Below are 23963 nucleotides of genomic sequence, written 5' to 3'. Positions count from 1 at the left end.
TACCATATCAGCAGGTATAAATAGATATAGATTGGTACAGAACCCCATACTTTTTTAATACAGTGACACAAAAGCATTGGAATGGATCTGCAGCACCCTCTGCTGTTCCAGTTCTAAAATCTTAAAAGAAGCCAAGTGCACTAGACTCAAAGACAACATGGATGAGAAAGGATTGGCAAGCCAGAGAGAAGAACTACAACAAGATTGTTAAACAGAACTATGAGACTAGAAGCTTTCTATATGAAAAAGGAATAGGTATCTGGTAGGAAGAAATACTACAGAAGGCTAAATCCTCATTCTGTTTGAGGGAAGATGTAGCTGGCTGCAGGGTTTAGAAATGCTTAATTTGTAAGTGACATTGCATTAAACAGGAGTAAAATAGAACTGATCAGTATTATACAAGAAAAGAAACCTCAATAAGGAAAAAAATAGAAAAGTCTGAGAAACTTTTGGAGCTGTTGGTCCTTGAAAACATCTATTTACAAGAAAGGCAAAGGCTTTAGGAACACGTTCTGGGCTAGAGGGAGACTGGAGGCACACATCTAAAAAATGTTATGGCATGATTGATGAAATTATTCTGGGATGATTTTGGCCCTTCTTTCCCAAATGAAAAACAGCATTCTGACAGACAGTTACCTGATCTCTTTTCCTTTAATGTGAAAGGGAAGTTGAGAGCTTTTTCTGCATACTTGGAAAGCAAACTGTCAATGTCTTCTACAGTAAAACCAATTTCCTGCCCAGCTAAGAGCTGGTGCAGTGTCTGCACAGCTACAGCTACCCAGTCCACCTTCATATTCATGAGGAGCTGTTCCAGCATGAGCAGTGGCCTTGAGGAGAGGTGGAAGTAGTTAACACGGGAGAGCTCAGGCAGAGTCAGCAGCACCTGAGACACAAGAAAAAAAATGTATCGTAAAATTACACACCTTTAAATATGTGTCTCTGTGATATTAAAGACAAGAAACTAGAGCAGTAACTTATGCAGAGAATGGAATGACAGGTGGAGGTCAAAAAAAGGAGGTGGGACTTCTCAGACCAATTCCTATTTGTGTTACAGAATTACTGAGAGGATTTGTAGAATCACTTAGCTTCCACTTTCCATTCTATAAAACACTGCCTTATTTCAGAGAATATGCAAGAGTGAAAAACCTTCTGTGACCCTGTGACAAATACGTTGTAGCAGAGTACAGCACACTCTCTTATAAAATAAACTTATAAAAAGCATATTAGCCCAATCCTTATCCTTCTATCATTTGAGGAAATGTTAAGAGGAGAAAATAAAAGCAATTCTCCTCTAGATGGACAGTTAATATGGACACTTTTCAAACTAAGTCATGTCTTCAGAAGGAACAAATAAAGAAACAGGCAGCCCAGCAAAACACTGCTGTGGCACACACTGGAGCAAGCTGCTGTTTACAGTCTTACACCAAAACAGATGTTACCAAAAGTACTGCATTTTGTTTACATGTAATGCATTCAACTGAGGTAATCTGCTTATTAATGCATCTATTCCCAGGCTGAGCACAGAACCCGTGTGACTTCTGTAAAGACAGCGGCCATCCTGAAAGAGGAGTGATACTCTCCACCTCTGGAAGGCACCTGGGAGAAACACAAAGTCAAAAAACCACCATACAGGTGGGCGTATGTAGGACACCTGGTCTTACTCTCTTCCTTACAGAGAGGAAGTTGAGTATACTTTCTTCTTCACTTGAGATAAAGATAGCAACTTTTCTGATAAACTCCACAATTTTATTTTATTTCACCCTATCCTCTTTCAGCCTTTGTGTTCCTCCACTCCCCACAGCTCAAACACAAGACTGCTTTGTTCATACTATGGAACTGCAAAAATGGAGAAAGGAAAGAGAAGCTTTAAGCCATCTCTAACTTTCCTTTGGATCCTGAGACTCAGTATCTTAGATCTGGTGTGGTGAGAATGCTCTGGTAAAACCTACAGGCTTTTTATATTATGAAAAATTCTATGCATGACAAAATTATTGATACAGTTATTTATTGCTGTTAATCCCTCCAGGCAGGGGTTTTACTGACCTTTGATCCTATATAGAGTGCCTGGATTTCATTCCGGCATGCCGTCGTCAGACTGGCATAGAAGTGAGCTGTGAGGTAATCAGCCAAGAAGTGGGAGGCTGCCAAGTTTGGATGCTGGTCCAGGGACTGTTCACTGATGGCAAGACAAACACCAGGGTCTTCAATTCTTTGTAAAAGCTACAAAACCAAACAAAACACAGTGAAACTCTACAACATTCCTGGAAGGCAGCCTTCTGTCCACAACAGTTTATTAACCTACAGTGTTCCAGCAAGCAAATTAATTTACTCTCTAAGTGACAGCTCCACCATTATTAAAGCCAAAAATGTTCACACCTCTAATTTGGGCACTGAAGCACAGCTGAATGATTCATGTTATTAGTTTCACTTCTGATTTTTCTGCTTAAGCAGCACTGACATGCTTCATTATAATTTTTCAAATGAAAGGAGCCTTGTATTTCCATGTAAGTGACATTTATGCTATTAGGTCCAAGAACTAAATTGCCAAGCTGGATTTTTACTTAAGCAGAACAGGGGAGAGCTAGTATCCTAAAAGCTTACCTAAGCAAATAACATCTCTTAAGGGTGGAACCAAAAAGACCATGAAAACACACACACTGAAGGCAGGCTAAACAGCTGTCAACTTATTTACCGGTGGATATGAGGCTGAGAATGTCTTGCAATATATTACCTGCAATGCCTTTTCCATGTCTCCCATCTCCAGTAAGTGGAGAAGGTGCTCACGGTGAAGGTTGATTAAGTCTTCTCTTGGGATAGGATACAAGTGTCCCCATTCCTCACACAATTCATAATCCTAAAGAATTGGAAAAAAAAGTAAGAACAAAAGGACAAACTCTACCCTCCCTGATACACTTGTTTCTCCCAAAGCTCTGATCAAGAGATTCTGTAGCTTAGACTTCTCTCCCAGATAAAAAAAAATACATTGACAAGGGAAGATGATAATCAACTTCATCAGTCATAGCCTGCACTTAAAAATACCTTGTTTACCTTACAGTAAACAAGCTAGTTTTCAGAAAGACACTTAAAGCCAGCCAGATTTACAATATTAGCATTTCCCTAATAATCAAATCTGTATTATGGTCAAAGTTACGCTATTTTAAAATCTTCAAAACTGTAAAAGAAAATAACAGGTTATATCTCAGAGTAAGAGTTTTAACTAAAACTTACGAATTATTAATTGCATGTAAATCTTGATATTAAACACAGATCTCTCTTAGTTTCTGTAGCACAGAGCTGAGTAAAGGAATCCTTCCTCCCAAGGTAATCTCCAATGATCATTGTTTTAAGATGCTATTTCAACAAATATATTTACTCAAAGTTTAATGCATTCTAATTCAACAAAATTCACATGATGATGTCTAACCTTTGCTTTCAGAATGATATTCATGACAGCCTGGGGGTCATCAGTGCAGGCTTTTTTCAGATCCTGCCAGTCATTCCACAATGGTTCATTTTGCACATTCAGAATCTGAAAAAGTTAATATAGAGTAGCACAAATTCTAGAATTGTAATGTATGGCAATTATAACCTAAGAAAACAGCTGAGCTGATCACATCAAGAGCTGCTTTATAGAACTAAAAAGTCACACGTTTAGACCTTTTCAAAGATGATGTAATGTCCTTGCACTCAAAAAAAAACTCCACAGTTTTCACAGATGTGAGTCTACAAAGCACATTTATAAGGGAAGGCTTTTGAAAGATTAGATGGCAATAATTATGGATGTAAAAGTACATGTTTACTGCAGATGTTGCTGGCACTAACAGAGAGAACTGAGCTGTCAGTTAGCAGAACTCCCACCAGACAGAACTCAGCAGGGATGGCTCCTTATTTTGCTGTTTGGCTTTTCAGTCCGTGCTGAACCTAGGCTGGCCTGTCTGACTTAAGGGTATCTGCACTACCCTGCACTTAGAAGAACTGACTGCAATACAAACTTGCTCCTTGGAGCACCAGTCTTGTACACCATCTGCATCTCTCAAACTTGTAAAATGATTAACTGCTATGGAAAGCTTCCAGAGGCTCTAGAACTTGTGCAGAATGGAAAATACTTTGCAAAACAATCAGACACACACAAATGTTTATATCTAAACATGTTTGTGGACCTGAATGCTAATAGGCGAGATGGAAAGTTGTGAAGGATGGAAGCTGAGTGTTAAATGGATACTACAGTACTTCACATTAACTGTTTTGGATAAAAGACTTTAAAAACTCTCATGATCAAAAAAGAACTGAGAGCTAAAGCTTCTCAGTGGGCAAGCAATATTTGCTTCCTGCTGCCTATTTCATCTCACTGGTTATTTGAAGAATTACTTTGTACCTTTTGATAAACCTGAAGTTCTTTCTTCCTGCAGTGCAGATTGGCTTTTAGTTCATGAGGTATGCCCAGATCAGAAATGCAGTAAGCTAGAATTTCCAAACAGGCATCAAGGGGCCACTTGTCCACACAGTGCAGGGCCAGTCTACTTCTCAACACTGCATTTTTTACTGGGAACAAGTATTGCCAGCCATCCTTATCTGCGGAGGAAACAAAACACTAATTTGAAATTCAGTTTCTGTAATTTGGAAATTAAAAAAAAAATCCTTATCCTTACTGGATCACATCAACAAAAGAAACACTGACAGGGCTGAAAAATCTTTGTAAGAGTCATTGCAAGCATCAAATTTTTGGGAAGGGTCCAAATTTAGCATGAGACACTATTCAGACTCCAAAAGGCACCTTTCACAGATCACATCATCCATGCAAAACAATGACACTGCTGTAAGAGAAGTTCCATTAACAGTACAATGATTACTGTGTCCTGATGTATTCAGCTCTTCACATAAAAATAACACAACAGATGCACTCCAGTTCTCTTGTATTAAATTGGTCATGATTTGCACATTTGTGAAACAGAAACAACACCATCAGAGAAAGCAAATTCAGGATTAAGAAAGGAAAATTATCTATTTCCATCTCTGGATTTGCCCAAGGACCACTACTTTAGTTTCTATGTTTTGATCCAGGCTACATTCTTTATTAAAAAAACAAAAGGATTAAGGAAAAAAGCAGGAAAAAACCTGACTTAATCCTTTTTACCTTCAGCAGCTGCACAACTCAGCACAGCATCCTTCACACTGACCACTTCCTCCACATCCTGACAGTACAGATCCAAGACCTTCAGAGCTCTGTCCCAATCCTTTGCAGCAAGAGCTTGTTCAAAGACTCCCGTTAATACTTTAACAGCTGTGGTGGAATGTAATCCTAGGAGAACCAGAGACATGTATGCCTTGCCAGAGAAGACAGCAGCCAAACTGCTACCTTCCTCTTGATTTCGAAGCGAGTCAAACGTAGCAAAAAGAAATCGTTCCAATATTGGGAACTCCTTCAACAATGTCTCACACTCCCTGGAAATCTGTTCCAAGCCTAAGGGCACCTCCCGTTTGCCCCGAAATTCCATCCAAGACAAACTTGATTTGTGAATTTTCTGTATATTAGATGCACTTAGACATGCCACTGTAGCCATTAGCTTCGACTGAGACTTCAGGAAGTCCAGGGAGGAGGCAGTCAGTGTGTGCTGGCTCAAGTCATTGAGAGAGGATGAAGCCTGAGGGGAGATATCCTCAGAGGTCACCGCAGAATTGTGAATAGGTATTTCAACATCTGGCAGGCAGTGGCAGGCACACTGGTGTGTCAAGTTGCTGATGTTTGTCAGAAGAGCCTTTGCCTGACTGTTTTGCCTTGCACTGCACAAGGACAGTGGTTCACAACAAGAGTTAACAATGACTTGCTGCACATTCAGGTTCAACCCTTCTTTAGCCAAGAGGGAAGAAAGTCTGTAGGATTGAAAACAGAACCAGCTTACCCAGCACATATAAAAGGTACTTTATAATTACTTATTTTCATAAATCTTCCAAATGCTTTGAGAACACAAGCCCCCTGATATTCTTCACAGGTACATACACAAGAAGATTACATATACTATTTTTACTCAGAGCTTATGCTGCCATTCCTTTACAGAATAGGAACTTACTCCTCAAACACTGACTTTTACCTAAAATGCAAGCTACTAAAATAGTTCACTATTAGCGCTCATCTTTTTAAAAGCTACCTCATCAAATCAAACAGTTTCCACACCAACCTAATTTAGTAGATGCAATGGAAGGAGTCTAGATTATCCAGTTTACCTGCTGACCAGGGCAAGAGTCATGCCCAGTATTCTCAAAACCTACTGGCCTACTTTATTGTATTACATTGACAAGCTGCAAGTGCACTCCTCTGAAGTGTCACACAGTTAAAAAAAACCCCACATAATTTCACTCTCACTTTACAACGGATAGTAATTTTTAAAAATATGGAGTCACTGTTCTCCCAGTCAAAAATCTTCAGACTGATGGAGAAGGCACTGACTAAGCTCCTCCCCGCACACCAATCCTTGCAGCATCAAGTGATCAGCTGGTGGAACACAGCAGGCTGTACCACCTGTGATAATTAGCCAAAGAACTTCATCATGGCTGAGGTAAAAGTCACCAGTACCAAAATAACCTACAGAAGTACATAATCTGAAAAAGCACTGACCTGTCAGGATGAACTTGTCTCTCAAAAACAAGCTGGGAAAGCAGCTGACAGGGACTCTGTTGTAACAGTATGAATGGGTTTCCCACTTTCACTTCTGCAGACACATCTTAGGGAAAAAAAACATCAGAATATTTATTATAATACAAACACATTAGCTGAATACACTAAGCAACTTTTATTTTAGGAATATGAATTTTAAGGCCCTGAGTCTAAACCACTTTGACTAAATTCACAGAGTTCTAAATTCACATTAGAATGGTAGAATCCAGAGTAAACTGCAAGACATTTGTGATTATGATATGCCTCTCAATCTTGGCAACATTATGTTGGACATATTATCAAAACAGGTAGAGCAGAGATTCTTCATCCTTTAAGCAAGATCTAGGTTCAAACAGTTAAGCAACTCTACTTCAAACTTTCACCAAAATAGGTACTTGTGGTGAGAAGTAGAAAACATGCAGAATTATTTCCTGATGAGTCTCTGGGTGTAGATTGGCGAGTCCATGCTCTATCAATGTCAGTTAGCAAGGGCAGAGGGAACTCACAGGTGTACAGGTACTTTTACAAAGGAGTGAAACCCTGGCCACAACTGCTGGAAAGCATTTGTATCCACTACTGAGTTATGTCAAGTAGCTTTGGACACATACTCCTAAGTTTACCTTTTCCTTTCATCTTCCAACACATTTTCCCCAAACTCACCCAGCCCTGGAACATTTTTATGCAATTTTTGGCTTTGGCAGTTAGCCAGTGAGGACTAAATAATGTCCATACAGAAGTTACAGCTGGCATGGCAGTGACCTGAGCTGAACCAGCATGTCTGCAAACAGATCTCTGCCCTTTTTTCTTATCCTCTTGGGAAGGTATTCCCTGAAATCAGTACTGTGGTATTTTACATTAGTGCAGCTCAATTAGTGTCAACTTGAAAACACAGATAAGCATTTTTACTCCAAGCACAGTGAATTGCTCTGCTCTTCTGACAGCTTTATGTGCTGACAGTACATTCCTTTTCATGGACCATCATCTGCTAGTCTATAAAAAAATTCTGCCTCATTACAACTCTGCATGGCCTTCTACACACTCTTTTCTTATCCCTGTGGAGCAGTAGGCTGCTTGCTGCCTCTAAGGGAGCTGTAAGTTATACAGTATGCTGATCCACTGGATGCAAAAATCAATCTCGCCTCACAGGGGTAGTGCTAGGAATTTTTGGATTTCAAGGGCTGTTTGTTTTGTCTCCACTCTAAGTGGAGTGCAAAGTCTGGGTCAGTAGTTAGCATTTCTATTCTTATTTTCCCACTGACATCAAATATTTTCATGTGAGCTGTGGGTGGCCCAGGTGTTATGAAATAAAAGAAAAAGAAATGTAATAATCATTTGAAATCAAAAGCACAGGTAATAGGTACATTTGGCAAAGAACCATTTTTGCACAATTACTTTCCAGAAATAGGCCAGACTACACAGTCTGAGTATCTTCACCTAGGCTCAGATTTTCCAGCAGAAACCCCTTACCTAGCTCTGCATTCAAGCTTCGTAACACCACAGCAGCCAGTGTAGTGATGTAGTCAAGGAAGGCTTTCACAAAGTTTGTCTGCATGTTGTTCTCTGGCATAGTCTGGGCATGCTGGTCAAGAGTTCTCAGCAGGAGCTGTGTTTGCTTCCAAACCAGGTGCTTCTCCAGCTCCATCGGTTTGAGAGAGCCCTGCTCCACCAAGGTGCCAAGCAGGCTCCCTTTAGAGTCTGGTTTAAGAGAGCAGACAAGATTCAAGGATGAAATGTCAAGAAGAAAGGAGACAGGGAGAGAAAGAGAGAGGGGGAGAAAGAGAGAGAAATGCTTTAGCTTTATTTCCTCTCTGCAATTAGATCTCAGTATCAGCATTATAATTTAACTGAAAGCAAGGGAACTTTTTACTGTAAGCATTATAATTCAATTGAAACCAAGAGAAATTTGCACAGCAGAATAAAACTATAGTTCATCTAAATTGGTAACTATGGCTCTGAGAAGTTAGAACTATATTAAGGCAGACCTAAAATATATCTAGTTCTGTGTCATTCACATTTATTCTAAAACACAGGTGCTGACCAATCCTTGAGCTCCATAACTTTTAGCTCTTAGAGCTCTCCTAGATTTTTGCTCATTAAATATTTTAAGAACACCAAAAAGCCATTTAGAAATTTGGTAAATAGAAGATAAACACCAATGCTATATAATGAAGAGAGCTGTAAGAAAAAACAACTGTGGAAAAAATGTTTTATGAAAGTCCTATGAAAATTGGAAGATATTATGATATTACAAATGTTTTGTAAGCTTATCTCTATTTTGTTACTTAAGAAAAAAGAGGAAAAAGCAAGATTAAGAATATACCTAATTATCTATAAAGTGCCATGTTAAAATACACTTAAAAGAATTCCTTGCTAGGACTGCATAGATGTAGAACAAATAACGTCACTGACAAGTTCACAATTTTAGCTGTGAAAAGAAATATAAGAATTACAGATAAATTTTACCCTTTGCATTTACAATTTTTAAAATTCATATTTCTGCATATGTCGAAGAGCATTATTACTAGGTTTACTGCTCTCTGGAAAGGCCAAAGCAAAAGTTTAGAACCATACATCAATCAGTCTTTATGTTCACAAAAATAACTCACCCACAGAACGTTCAACACATGTCAGTGCTTTTAGGATATGATCCAGGTTTTGTGATAAAACAATTTCATTAGTAATACTTTCTTCAGTCAAGGCCGGGTAGCAAGCTTGCAGAAGGTCTACAATACTGCATCGAAAATGACTCCCTATTTTCTCATCGGATACCTCTACAAAGAGGGAGAAAAAAAACCAGCAACTGTAACAAAGACACAAGTATTTTTTGCATAGAAGAAGGCCCACAAAACCAGAAGTGTATGCTAATACAAAAACCAGAGCATTTCCAATTATTCAGAATTGAACTTGGGTCACATCCCCCTCACCTTTTCTGTTATAAATACTAAGCTAAAACATGGAAACTTCAAATTTACATTGCAACAGAAGACAAGAATTTGATTTAAGCACATTTCAAGAGAAAGCCTTATTGGCAAAGCATACTACCTGGTCTGGCTTGACCTTGTGATGTGCAGGAATAGTTGAGAATTTTACTTATTTGCTGGAGAACTGCTGGAAAACCCTTTACACCTTCAGAGTGCAGTAAAACAAAGTCAGGTCGGTGGCCTGGAACAGTCATTGTGCAAAGGGAGACAAAATCAAAGTTAGGAGTGGAAAAAAGAGACACTAACATGAAAGCACAAAATGAGATTTTATGAAGGTTTGGGTGTTAGCACAAACAACACAGCACAGAGAGGCATTTTCTGTTCCCAGGCCCATGCTGACAAACATAAAAATCAAAAGCCTACCCCGAGTTTCAAGGCTGCTGTAGAGTCTTCTTTCTGCTGTCTCCAGAAGCTGTTTGCATGTCTTCCAAAGATGGCACTGAGTACAAGCTAGGTCAAATGCTGCCATTGCTGAAGGACTGAGGTCCTCAAGGACTTCTCGCAGAGGATCAGTATGTTCCAGCTGGATATTCCTGACCCAGAAGTTTTCTTGAAGAGTAGGGGCAAGACTTCCAGAAGTTGCAAGCAATTTATCAGTAACATCCGAGATGGAATAAAATACCATACCTACAGGTGTCATCAAAAACACACAATCACTGGTTAACAGCACAATTAGATCAGATCCAGTAATAGGTACCTATTTTTTTATCCTTATAGTAAATAATTCTGTATGTGGCCTGCTTCATGGACCAATCAGTTCCTGTAGAATGGATGCAACTAAGTGGGCATCAACAGCAAATTTTCAGCATTCATAGTCTCTTTCTAACTCAAAGAACCGCCACTTACTCTTCTGAACAAATACTACCCTCATTTTGACATTATTCAAGTTGCTTTCTCATATTTTTCACTTCTCCCCAACCCTTTATAAGAACTCAAAAAGCCCAGTCCTTACCAGCAGCTGCTGCATTCCCAATAGCTTGCAGTGTTGAACGGCCACTGCCAGATTTCCTGATGCCTCCAGTGCCATCTGATGCTTGATTCTCAATATTGTGCTCCACTCTTGCCATTTCTCGTACTGCCTCTTGGTAACGCTCCATGAAAACCAATTCACCATAGCAAGGGGATGTCTCCAGATTAAACATCAAAGCCGTCTTTCAAAAGTAACAATAGATGTAATTACAGAGCGTGTCAAATGAAATTTTCAAAGGTCGAGGAGCTTGGGGGGGGCTTTAGAGGAGACAAAGGAATAAAACAAATACTTTCACTGAAAAACATGTCCACAGACATAATAGGCTGAAATGGTGGGACACTAGAGAGTTTTAAGTGCCTGAAAAAAAAAAGACCCTCAGAGATGTTTTTCAACTATTATTATAAAGCTTACTTGTTATTTGCTGCAGGACTAGGGCTGAATTAATTTTCATAACCCACACCTTTCAGAATGACTCTTCACAATTTTAATACACTATGCAATGAGAGATATCTATCAAGTTTGCCTCCAAAGTAGACTATTTCAAATAAATTCTTATTCAGCAAGGAATACCTTCTCAAAATTTAAACACAGAGTAACTAAGCTAGTATGCATGAAACTAACAGCCAACCAACCTATTATGAAACCAACAACAGAACACAAACCAAGTTTGAATGCTTTATCACTGGTGATACTGAAAATTAAGGCAACAAAGCAAAACAAAATGCTCCTTTGGCCTTGTAAGTAGGGAAAAGATGAAGTGGCATGCCTGTAATCAAACAGAACTAAGTGGCTGAGTAGTAACGTGATGCCAATGCAATGTTTAAGAGATATGAACTGCTCCAGTATGGCTATCCAAAACTCAGCCAAGTCACAGTTTTGACAGAAGAGCCACTCATTGATGCACCTCAAGATATTTTTTCAGAGCATCAGCTCAAAAGCCACACAAAGAAAGGTATGCACAGCTGTGAGAGAACAAAGAATCACAAATATGCAGACTGTCAATTTTCAAGTCCTTCTGCCTGTTTTCAATACCACAAATTTAGTCTCAAAACATACTTCCTTCAAATGAAAGTAATCACTGGTCTGGGTAAGGAACATCTTGCATGTTTCTACCAGGGTTAGAACACCTTTGCATGTTTCTACCAAGCAGTAGAGTGTCATGGTTTTGAAAAACTGATTACATAAAGCAGTTCAGATGCTGCTTTCTCATGAGACTTCACATGAGCTCCGTGTTCTTCAATAAGCTGAAACACTATGCTTGACTAGCTCTCATCAAACATTTGCATGCTTTGAGAACCCAGGTGTAGAGAAAGCATTTTTACATAACAAAGCAGAAAAAACCCTGCATCCGTGGGATGTTGATTTGGAATATCTTTGTTCCTTCCACTTGCTTCTACTTCTGAAGTGATCCTTTCACTTGGAAGCCATATGTTTGCTAAATACAGAAGAAGCAGGAATTTCATTCAAAAATGAAAATACATGCATCTTATTTACCTGGTGGGCTTCCACAAAGTTCCTTCTCAAAACACAAGAAACTAACAGTGATTCTGGTGGGGAAAGCATCATAGGAATGAGGGAGTTCTGCTGATGTGGTCTTGCCCTGCTTTCCAAATCTCTCAAGCCAGACACACTACTGTTACTTCCCTCTGCAAGACAGAATTAAATCAGTATACTATTAGGGAAAACACATTTCACCAAATGACAGTAGATAACAGCATTTCACATATTTAACACAAAAATATAGGACCAGAGTTGCAAGCAAGTTTTAGGGTGAAAAAGTCAACACAAACATCCTGTTAAAAATTCTCATAATATTTCACTATTTGCTCAGAATTTGCAGTTTGGATCTCATTCCCATATAACACTTTTCAGCAGCTACATAACATGCACACAGTGCTAGGCACTTGTTCAGTATAGATCAAGGGAGAAGTCTAAAGCATCTGACCTATTAGATCAGTCCATCATGCCTAAGCATGTCATAGCTTACATTACTATCAGTTCATTAGCTTTTTTGATGGTTTGCAGATCACTATTGCTTGCATATTGCTTCCTGCAAGTAAAGATATCAAGAAAAATCTAATTCTCTTATTCCAAAAGAAGACACATATGCTTTTCTGACTACAAAAGAGTCATCCAAAAATGAGAAGCGAAAAGATATTATTCTGTCCTGCACACAGCAGTAATTCACATTAACTACTCAAGCAAATTCTTCATCATGCACATTGAAAAGACAAATAAATACTACTTTTGTGGCTTATTACCTGAGGTACTGGTGCTTAGCTCGCTACTTGTGCTTTCTAGTGATGGACTGGAAGTTCCCTCTTTCCCCTCTAAAATGGAAACAAATCAAAATCAGCACATGAAGTGCACTTTTACTAGACAAGGTAATTAAAACTTATTGCAAATAACAGATTTAGCAACCTCAAAGGATATTCAAGAGTATTTCATAAATGAGCCACCACTGACATCTACGATAAATGTAAAAACTGCTGATTTGAAGAAAATGCTAGGCTAAGACTATGCTGGGTGGCCCATCAGTGACTCACGTCACATACTTGAAAGCTTCTCATTGGAACATTCCACTCCAAAACCAGACATGCCTTTCAAAGGCTAAATAGAAAAAAGTTGAGGAACACAACTTTCTCCCAAGGCTGCCAAATTATGCCACAGATTCCTGTTAATTCACATCCTAGATAATACCACAACAGGAATGAAAATATACTGAACAGTCATGGGACATAGTGGAGAAAGGGAAAAATTAGTACTGTAGTTGAAGTTCTCCCCTGCCCCAAATCAGACTTGACTGGAAGCAGTTGTTCTTCTTGGAAGAATTTATTTGTGCAGATGAGCTTTAGAAAAAAACCTCAATCCAAGTGGAACTGGACTGACACTTCAAACCACTTAGAAAACTAAAGGAAATAAATCTAGTTCTCTACTCCTACATCATGAAATCTAATTGCATTGAGCTCTGAGCTCAGCAAAATTATGCCCATTTCAGAAGTGCCTTCTCGAAAACACTTTTTCAACCCACCTGTCTTGTACCTCCGATATCTACTTCGTTTCTTAAAGCTGGAGCCCCTGATTAAAGAGCAGTATCTCCTGGAGGCTGCAAGCTGATGCTCTGTGAAACATTTAAACAGAAACATTACCAAGTAGTTTTATAGAGGGAGACTTGACAAACAGTTGAACACAAGTTTGGAAACTTGCAATATTTAAGGTCCAGACTTCCAAGTCTTTCTTGGGACATGGAGCTTACATAGTCTGAGATACACAATAAGCTACACATGATACAAGACAAAATCTCATATCAACAGAGCTAACAAGTTATGGGCTACAGAGAAGAGTAGGAAACAGGTTCCTGAGTGTGTTGTTCAAGCTACTTCAACAATCATCCAGAATAATACAACTTCCTCTGCTACATGTTCCTAACATGTTTCCAGACTAGGCTAAATCAACACTGTCCATGAACAAACTGAGACTATTTGGCTTGCACTGGATCCAACACCACCATGTCCCTTCATATCATTGGTGTGACTTGTGACAAAGGGGTGGGACAAAGGCAAACAGAGGCAGTACATCCACAAAGGGGAGGGAAATGAGAAAATTACCCAAACTTTCTGATTAGAATAGAGATCACTTCTGTTGAAAAATGGTGCAAGCACCAGGTGGTCTCCAAGCAGGTTACTCTCTCAGTATCTGCCAAAATGTGCTCCCTCAGTAAGATACTCATGGAATTTAGCCTGGAGATCACTGTCTGGACAGCTGTAACATATCAGAAAGTGCCAAATACAAAGCCTACCTGCATTTCTGTTACTCATCACCACCTTGTATCGCCAGTGAGCTTCAGAAAGGTATTTGGAAAACTGCAACACGCGACTTCCAAAGGCATCTCTGCTTGCAGAAAGATTCAAGCACTCAACAAGCTCCAGCTCTTCACGAAGCACATTACTGGAGTCCCACGGGAGAGAACTCTGAATTTCTTCCAGGTGGTTGAGAAGTAATGTGAGGAAGGCCTCCATAGCTACATCATCCACTAAAAATCCAGTAACACCACTGGTGAAGTGCTTCAGATCCAGGCAGCTTGGCTTAGAGGTTTCACAGCTTTTGCCATCTAACAGAGAGTCACAAAGATCTCGGGTATCTGCGTGAACTGTTTGTGCAGCCAGCAGATGCTTCTTTGATTTTTTTTCAGCCTCTGTTTGGTGTTGTGGACTTTGTGAGGTGGAAGACCGATGATTATCACTGCCTTCTACGCTCAGAGTAGCACTCTTTTTGTCAAGGTCTTCATCCTCTGCATAGTCCTCAGGTAGAGGAGTTTCAGTATAGAGGTCATTATAGGAAACAAAAAGCAAGGAGAAAATATTCTCCAAAACCTCCAGGCGCAGAGGAATGGGAACACTCCTTAAGAACTGCTGACACGTCGCAATGTACTGAGGAAATACTGAAGGGCAATCTGTACAATTAAAAACAAAAATAAAGAACATTTACTACACTTTTCAGGGATTCCTTGCACCAACTTGTGCCTTTTAAGAAAATCCCAGAACAGGGAATTAGCCCAGTGGCTCAGACCCAATCATTCCTCCAAAAATCGAGTAAATATATGTCCAACATTTTACTTTTAGGAAGGTAGTGTGCCTCCTCCCTCTGAGCAATGCCAATTATCGCTTTGTTCAACGATGTGCAAATTCAGATTCCACCAATTCTAGCCATTAAATCAGTTTCAGCTCTGGGAAATCATAAGCTCTTACAAAATTATCTGTCACTACAACCCTATATCTAGCATCACTTCCATTTCGCACTGTATTTTTTGTACAATTGCCTTAAATGTTTTAAAACAAGGCTGGTAGCTTATTCATATCTATTATTACTAAAGATAACAACACCTCAAAGAAATACCATTATACTTGCTTGCAAAGCATCCATAGCCCACTGAATAAAATACCATATGTACACAGGGTGCAATGCTATCCCAATACTAAGTGATAATTCAGACCTCAGCAATTGCATGGAGAAGCACACGTTACTGAACCTGAGAAAGGAGGCCAATCACCTGCTGGTTCTCCAGAAGCTGCATCCTCAGGGATATCACCAAGAAGGCTGTGTACACAATCCTTGCACTTGGCATGCCTGTGTGAATTCACACAGAGAGCATAGATTGCATACTTCATGGCACAGAACGCTCGGAAGAGTGCCAGGTTGCGCTGCTGACTCAGGGTGTTAGGGAGTGTGGCTGCTGTGAAGGGAAATCAGGGCGGTGAGGGGGTAAACAAGAAAACAAGTTAATTTTCTCCTGCAGTTCCTGCACAGCAATATTTATCCAGTCTTTCTTCCCCAGTGCTGTTTTTGTCTCAGCTTTGATCTATCTCACTGTTACTTTTGGGAAAAAAGCCCAAACAACCCAACCCACAAGAGATGGGCACAGAAAAGTCAGGTGTGGATCCCCTTCTAAAAATGAAATTTTCTGTGAACTTGCGTAGCAGGACCTGACTACAGCACAGAATGACCAAAATCCCTCACAACGACTCTCATTAGCAGTGTGTGCTTAAGCTGTACTGCTGCATTTACAACAGAGGGGAAACAGCGTAGACAGGCTATGACTGTAGTAAGAATAGAGTACCACCACCTCTTCAGATTTGTACTAATAAATAGATATCATGGTTGATTCACAGTGGCTGACACGATAGATCAAATACTATCTGCAACTGACTAGAGAAGAAGTACAGTCCCAATAGTTTCCTTCACACATTTATGATAAAGGCAAACTAGAGAAGTACTGCACCCACTTCTCCTCCCCTTTAGGCTTTTTTTGAGGAAAGGTATCACATGCCAGAGACATGAGCCCTTCTAAGTACAACAGAACAGGACAGCTGCAAATTGTAAAAATCACATCATCACCATCCTCTTCACCCAGGAACACAATATAGTTTCATATATTCTCTTATGCTGAGTTTAGATTAATTATCCATTTACTATTAAAAGGTTAAAAGAGCCTCACAAAAAAATAAAGAAAAAAAAAAGCCCTGACAACCACACAGAGTGTTAAATTAGTGTTTGGCATTCACTGTCCTGTATTCTTATACAAGTGATGAATTGTCCCTCTACCTGTTGTCAAGCAGGAAAAGCATTTGCCAAGTTATTTACTGTAAACAAAGCACAGGTATAAAGCACCATGTACTGACAATGTCCACATCCAAATTCTGGAATTGAACAGAATTACCTAACCTAAAAACTGTTTCAGCACTGTCCTCCGCAAAGTTTGAGCACTATTGCAAAGAAAAGCACTAGTGTGAACTCTTCTGAAAACTACAGAGCAGCCAAAGCAAAAGTACTGAGAGCACAAACAGTTGGAAACACTTTTTCCCTATCCTTGCCATTCTAAACAGTGACAGCGATGGAAAATATAATGTAGATAGCAGACCGAACTGAGGAGACATCCACATATGAATCCTCTGGAAAAACTACATGGCCATTGAAATTCTACTGCTGCCCAGAAGCTCTACACTGATATGTAAACACTCAAGTACCTCTCAACACCACTGCCTTAAGAGGACTTCAGGCAGGTAGAGCCAGAAGTTTGATAAATACAATACTCTGGAAAAGAGAAATAGTTAGCTGGAGATACTATGACAGATACTGGTAATCAAAAATAAGTTTAATACATTTTTGCCTCACATGTGGAAAAACTTGGATGCAGTTGAGTTGAGTCTGTCAGTATTTGTACCTAAACCAATCCTTTTCCCTATACTTATACTTTCCTTAAACCAATACTGAAGAACAATCCTTTAACTAATAGCACTGTTTTTCCTATGCAGAGATACTAATACCTTCTTGAATACTGTAGCTCATGAGGAAATTGCTGCTCACCATGACTGATCAAAACCAGCGTTATGCACAACCAGAGCTCAACTGTTTACCACTACCCTGGTTTCACTACTGCAGCTGACAGATATGTAGTAAAAAGAAGGGGAAGAAGGGGAAGTATGTGGGGTGATGGGAGAAAAGGCCTGTTAACACTATTATATCTGACAAAATAAAAGTTTATGACTCCTCTCTTCCCTTTAAGGCTCAAAATAGATTATTTTAAAGGAGATTCTAGATGTGCTTATATAGAATCATCTGAATTCTGCAATAATTGCTGGATTGAAAAGAGAAGGAGAATTTGTCTTCCATTAATTATTTCTATAAATTATTGCAACATGAAAAAAAAGAAGAGAAACTGCAGCTAGAGTTCTTTTGCTACAGTCATGCAACTCCCAGAAGATATGATGGGACTACCTCTTCCTGTTCTGAAAGGCTTTGACAGAATTTAAGCAGAAAATAATTAAAATGTAAGAACTGTTTAAAAAACTACACAATACCAGCAACAGCAACACTATTTTAGAAAGCAGGACATTGAAAATAAGGATCTATATCTATCTACATCTTTTAAGATTATTCAAGACAAGTGTCATGATAATTTTAACACCAAAACCTGTAGAAGTAAGAATAGAAATCAACATCACAACAGCATGATATGGAAGGAGAGAAACCTGCTTCTCACAAGGTAATCTGGAAAAATCTGTGCAAGATGCATCACTGAAAGCTCCCCATGCAACTCAGGTTGCAATTACACAGTCCAAATTCACAAACATAAAAGAAATACTTAGAAAATAAATATTTTAGCTTCTTAGGTTCTAGCACATGCAGGAAAACAGAACTTCTGTATCATTATTAAGAGGCCCTATCAAAAAACAGCTTTAAAATTGCAGCAGCTGAACATGGACACAGGCTGCAATCTAAAGTGTGTCCAAAGAGAGTCAATTGTAAGCGATACAATGTGTTTAGCAGTTGCAGGTATTTTAGGCACCCAACTGGAACATGTGAAGATGAGAGAAATGAGGCAAGAGTGATGTAAACACAGGTTGTAGCTAAGTCTTACTGATTTAAATACTAAATTTAAATTTGGTAACAGTTAATATCAGAATTTTAAAAACCCACTTTTTATCTCTTTCCAAAATGAAGATGTTGTAGTACAAGATATTGTCAATTTCATCTGGTTTTTCTCTTTGATTTTCAATTAAAGTGCAGTGAAATACAAACCATACACTTCCTTTTCAAACTAAAGGTGTTACATAGTACAGAAGTTACAATGAGCAGCATATTACCATGAGCATGTGCAAAGTCTTGTTACCATCTTGAAAAAGATGGCAAGAGCTTGAAAAAGCTCTTTCAGAGATGTGTCCTTCTGAGATCAAACAGATCTCACAACTCCCTTCTTTAAAGAAAATTTACTCCCCAAATTTTTCTAAAATAATTTCCACATGCTCTCTATATTTCTTCCACAAAACAGCGAGTAACTGGTATCTTCCACAATTAAGAAGCAGGTCAAGAGAACAAATCCTGGCAGAAGTACTGAACATACATCCTCAATGGATTGTGAGTTTTCTATGTTCTCACAACCCTACACATTTACCCTGCATCTGCTGGTCTCTAGCAGGAACTTTTTGAAGAAGCTCAATAACATCATCTTCATTCAGGGCCACAAGATTGGTGAGATGATGCAGAGAATACACCGCAGTGTGGCAATCCAGATTGTGCAAGTGTTGCAACAGAACCTTCCTTGGGACAGTAATACTACAAGAGAGAACAAAGAGGTGGCACAGATTTAAGTCTCAGTCATGTTTAAAGACACAACTCCCACTCTAATTGTGATTGAGCCAAACTACTGCAATTAAAAAGAGAAAGAAAGAGCATAACTGCAACCCATGAGAAATTTCGAGAGCTTGTATATACAGTCACTATGATATGATTAGCCAAGAAAATAGTGCCTTCTCTATTTGCATGTGTAAGCTGACTTAACAGGTAGGTTTGGCAACACGGTTTGGAAAAAGTCCTTCTGATCACCTTACCTGTTTTGCTGCATGCACCATTCAAGAACTTCCACATGAGTCCACAGCCCATCACAAAAATCTTTCAATACTGAATCATTGCATAGATCCTACACGGAAAGACAAATAAAAGAAATCTCATTACAACAAATCCCCCATCCAGAGAGCAGAACCAAGCTTGTGTCACACATGGTTGTCTGCAAGACTTCTTTACCTAATAATAAATTTCAAATACAGAAAACTGCCAGATTAATTACAAAGCCAGCAAAGGAGGGCTATTCTGACAGAACATAAGTCAGTCAGTCTCCCCTTGACACATCTACAGACCATAGAAAGGTGGCTACCTTCCTTTTCAAGAACAGCTTATAAAATGCAAATTAATGCTTCTTAGTAACAGTCTAAATGTAATCTCTAGAACTAATCATGTACCTGAAAGATGATATACTGGGTAGCAGATGGTTATTCTCCTTTTCCACGTGTTTTTCTACTACAGATGACTGCCTGCTAAAATCAGATCTAAGAGTTTAACTTTGCAGAAGCTACTGAATAGACTTTTGGTGTATTACCAACAGAGAGTAACTCCCTTAAGGTAATATCAGCTTAGGTCTGCACTGTGACCCAGCAGTACAAGGCTCCTCATCTCCCCACCTCTGACATCTAAGCCAGCCAGTAGGCATCACCTGAAGTGCAACTACACCTTCGGAGCTGGAACCCTGTATCTTTTGCAGAAATGAAGACTGACCACAAACAAGATAGATCTTTTGCTCACAGCTCTTGTCATTTATCATTTTGCTTTGAGAATGAGTATGGGGAATTTCCAAGCTACCCTGTTGTTAAACTCAGGCCTGAATCAGCCAGGGATGACTCACTGAAGGAAATTACATTAAAGAAAGATGCCCCAGCTCTTTTCAAAACTAATCAACCATTGCTGTATTTTCTCTTTATGCTGCTCATGTTAACAGCAGAGACAGTTTATGAGTTCACGCAAGAGAAACTTTCAGTCTCCTTTGCAATCATACTGTCTTCACAGCCAAGAAATCAGAAGAAAGGCAAGTGTCCCTACATAATGTTACCTGCATGCAACTGTAATATCTTAGCTTTTTCAATTCCATTTGAGGAAGACTGACATTCTCACTGAAAAATCCTGGTTTTACTTGTTCTTGCAAACAAATGGCATTATTTGGACTCAGACTGGGAGACTGCCGCTTGCTTTTTGCTGATTTACCTGAGTTTTATGTAGAGTCCATAGCAATGCTTTTGCTGATTCCAAGCTTTGACAATGAGTCCATCCTAACAACACCAAGAGGCGGCTAAGGGGGTTGAATTCTCTCCTCAACAAGCTCTTCAGGCCCGAGTAGTCTTCTCTTTTTAGTAAAGCTAATGCAGTCACCTAGAAAATACAAGAAAGAAGCATTAATTTTTCCAAAATGTGGAGACCCATAATGCGTGGCAGACTATGTAAGCAAGTAGCCATTTCAATATCAACTTCATTAAAATAGTGAAGTTCTGCGCTCAGAACTTCCCTAAACTTATATTGTCTAAGCCACCAGGATACTCATTAGTAAAGATGTCATGAGGAAAAAACACCATTTTTCAAATGCTTACTGCAGAGCCAACTCACATTCCATTCTACACTATCTTGGCATTCCTTCTATTTATTACATTTCTGCCAAGGACATAATGTAAAAGACTTCTACAAACACATTATGCAAAAGTTGAAATATGCTCAACCTTAAAACCTCACACTTTAACAGTGACCACCTGCCTGTATTCTATTTCTTCTATCCCTGTACCTACATAAAAATCAATTAATTAATAACAGACTATTTTCACCACAAATTTTACCGTGCAAACTATTCTCAATGTCCCAAGTCTACCAGCATTAGAAAGCAACAAGTTCAAGGTCATGATGTAAATTGTGTGTCCAACAAAACTACAAACAGAAAATGAGACTTCTTAAACCCTGAAGACTTAATCTTCAGTCTGCATGCAGATAAGCTTTTCCAAAAATCTCACCACTTTTATTGCACTGCTGCAAGCAGGAGAGTTATCACCATTACCTCCTTGCTCCTATTAGTCATCATCCCTGGCAAACAGTATTTGAATACAAAATGCTTCTGTGCACCACTGAGATATGTTCAATGCAGGGACTGACTTTAGACTCCATTGGGTTTCCCTGTTAATAATTTTATGTCTGTACCAGAATCTGTTCCAGAAAGTGCTTGCTGCTGCTCAAGCAGTAGAAATAGGCTGTCTTCCAAGAAGGAGCTTCTTTGGGATCTGAGAACAAACTCATCACAGTTTGTTCTGTATCCAGCTGCTCAGATGAACCTAAAAACATAACAAGATTACCTTCCAGTAGAGAGGGGTACCTCTGAGAGAATCATAATTGCTGTTATTTTAAACTGAGAAACACACTGTATTTCCTCAAGTGCTAACCAGTTGTTACATGTTACTACTGGGTAACAGGAAGACCAAGCAAAGAAATTTGACAGAGGTCAGACAGAAAACCAGAAAAACTGTATCGACAATCATTAACATAGCAAAAGCCTGCCCAGCACACAGGTTGTTTGCACCAGCTCAGGTCACACTGCCTGACTTTCTTCAGCCACGCACACCCTTATCTGTGAGTTGCATGAATTCTCACTTGTGCGTGAGACACTGCACTACTCTGCTGGGCTTTAGCAAAGACTTATCCAGAACTGGAACTTCTCAGATCTGTGCAAAGTGAGACCCAAACTACACCCAATGAGAGTGAAGGTATGTGGATCTCAATTTCTCTTTCCCCATGAGGAAGCACTAACTATAGTTATTATCAGAATTTCTAGAGTCTGCCACACCAGCCTGAGCTTCCCTTCAGCCATCCCTGAGTGAAAGGAGAAGTGAAGATACAGACCCCACTCACTTGCACCACAGTGAACAGAGGTGAGCAAAAGAGGGTAGGCATTCTAGCTTTTCCCTCCTTGCCATTCACTGACAAGGTCATGGGCATCACTTGCCATTCAGCTTCAGCTGAGATCCTCAAAGAATCACAGAATATGTTGAGCTGGAAGAGACCCACCAGGATGAACCAGTTACAACTAAATCTACCAGTCACAGGCAGCTAGACAGAGGCTGTGAAGCCATGGTTGGTACAAAACCAACAGCTGGGCTCTGGCAAGTAAGCAGGTATCAAAGTGCATCGTCTCTCCTGCTGGGGTATCACCCTTCTCCACAGCTCCTTCCACTTTCATAAGTTTTCTTTTCCAGTATTAAGGGGTTTGAACATTTTGGGATTACTGAAGTGACTGAACTGCTACTGGCCAGAAATGGAACATACTCCAACACAAATGACCCTGAGTTGGAGGTGAACAAATAAAAACTGTATACATATGGAGTAGCAAACTTCAAGCTACAAGCAAGATTTGCATCAAGAGAAACGCTGAGCAGATTAACATAGAGAACAAAAAGATGCGGTAAAGGAAGTGATCACAAAAGACATCATAGACTGCAGAAATGTAGGAGAGAGAACCAGTGCTCCTATGCCAATTCCTTGCTTTAAGGATCATTTTAGCCTTATCTTTCTATAGACTCCATGGTTAGTTAAGGCACCTTAGCAAGAGAAGTGCCTGACTTCTTGACTACTTGTCTGTTTAATGCCTTAACGGTTTTGTTAAACAGGAGATTAGTAGAAAGCAAAAGGTGAAACAAACCTTTTTGTATTGATTTTGACAACAAAAACTTCTCTCTTGCTCTTTCTGTGAGAACACTGCTATAGAGGCTTAGCAGGCCATGGCTCTGTTTCCTCAGCATACAGTTCAGTAGCTTCTCTTCCCTCAGTGGGCTCCCCTCAGCCCAGCATACATCCAAGAGCTCCCTGAATAAGTGCTTTATTTCATCTGCTTGATGCTCCACCTCAAAAGTCACTATACTGAGAGCAGCATAAATTGTATCTACTAGTTCTCTTTTGTCTAGTTCAGCTGAAAGTTCAGAACTGCTCTGAAGCCTCTGCAGAGATTTCAAGGAGTCACAAAGAAACTCCACAAAGATGTTTTGTAGAGAGCGATATTGCTGGAGTGAGGAGCTGTGTGTGCCTTGCTCCCCCTGGAAGAACTCCAGCAGGGCTTTTGCCCTCTGGGGAGCCCGCAGCAAAAGCTTCCGGAGAGCTGAAACAACATCCAAACTGAATTTGTGAGAACAGTCATCTCTTCTTTTGCTGTCTGTGATGGGCTTGTTCTGCGTGCACTCAAATGCTTCAAACAGTTCCTGGTAGGAAAATAATAAAAGAGTAAGCCTTTTAGACTACATTAATAAATGAAATTAATTATTTAAAAAATAGAAGAAACTTGAAAGCAAGCAGATAAATCAATTTAGAAACACCATACTACTAAAGAAATCCACTAATAATGGTCAACCTTGTCCAATATCTTTCCTAGAAGAGTGGATAGGCCTGAATACATAACAAAATACAAAGAACCCTGTAAAACACAAGTACACTATAAAGACCATATAAA

The 23963-nt window shown here is 39.4% G+C and overlaps 1 protein-coding gene across 3 annotated transcripts in view; it reads right to left on the bottom strand.

Annotated features, from left to right (window-relative positions):
• ZFYVE26 (zinc finger FYVE-type containing 26) overlaps positions 1 to 23963 on the bottom strand; it is a 47824-nt gene that overhangs the window by 19641 nt on the left and 4220 nt on the right. The window contains exons 4-25 of one of the 3 annotated variants that reach the window (XM_068193154.1): positions 23163 to 23715; positions 21671 to 21801; positions 20696 to 20860; positions 19492 to 19580; positions 19056 to 19216; positions 15654 to 15836; positions 14403 to 15056; positions 13635 to 13724; positions 12865 to 12933; positions 12098 to 12249; positions 10586 to 10784; positions 9997 to 10260; positions 9695 to 9814; positions 9259 to 9423; positions 8120 to 8347; positions 6614 to 6719; positions 5135 to 5871; positions 4376 to 4572; positions 3425 to 3529; positions 2732 to 2854; positions 2044 to 2220; positions 637 to 883 (exon numbers count right to left, since the gene is read on the bottom strand). In XM_068193154.1, the coding sequence (XP_068049255.1) occupies positions 637 to 883; positions 2044 to 2220; positions 2732 to 2854; positions 3425 to 3529; positions 4376 to 4572; positions 5135 to 5871; positions 6614 to 6719; positions 8120 to 8347; positions 9259 to 9423; positions 9695 to 9814; positions 9997 to 10260; positions 10586 to 10784; positions 12098 to 12249; positions 12865 to 12933; positions 13635 to 13724; positions 14403 to 15056; positions 15654 to 15836; positions 19056 to 19216; positions 19492 to 19580; positions 20696 to 20860; positions 21671 to 21801; positions 23163 to 23715 (4915 nt within the window). Of the gene's footprint in view, positions 1 to 636; positions 884 to 2043; positions 2221 to 2731; positions 2855 to 3424; positions 3530 to 4375; positions 4573 to 5134; positions 5872 to 6613; positions 6720 to 8119; positions 8348 to 9258; positions 9424 to 9694; positions 9815 to 9996; positions 10261 to 10585; positions 10785 to 12097; positions 12250 to 12864; positions 12934 to 13634; positions 13725 to 14402; positions 15057 to 15653; positions 15837 to 19055; positions 19217 to 19491; positions 19581 to 20695; positions 20861 to 21530; positions 21567 to 21670; positions 21802 to 23162; positions 23716 to 23963 lie in introns of those variants that run through there. The other 2 variants (XM_068193155.1, XM_068193156.1) reach the window with 2 other exon arrangements.

This window comes from Anomalospiza imberbis, chromosome 6, assembly GCF_031753505.1.
Source record: "Anomalospiza imberbis isolate Cuckoo-Finch-1a 21T00152 chromosome 6, ASM3175350v1, whole genome shotgun sequence".
In the NCBI taxonomy this organism is placed as follows: domain Eukaryota; kingdom Metazoa; phylum Chordata; class Aves; order Passeriformes; family Viduidae; genus Anomalospiza; species Anomalospiza imberbis.
The sequence above is the reverse complement of the archived record's forward strand: the minus strand, read 5'-3'. Positions and strand labels throughout refer to the sequence as shown.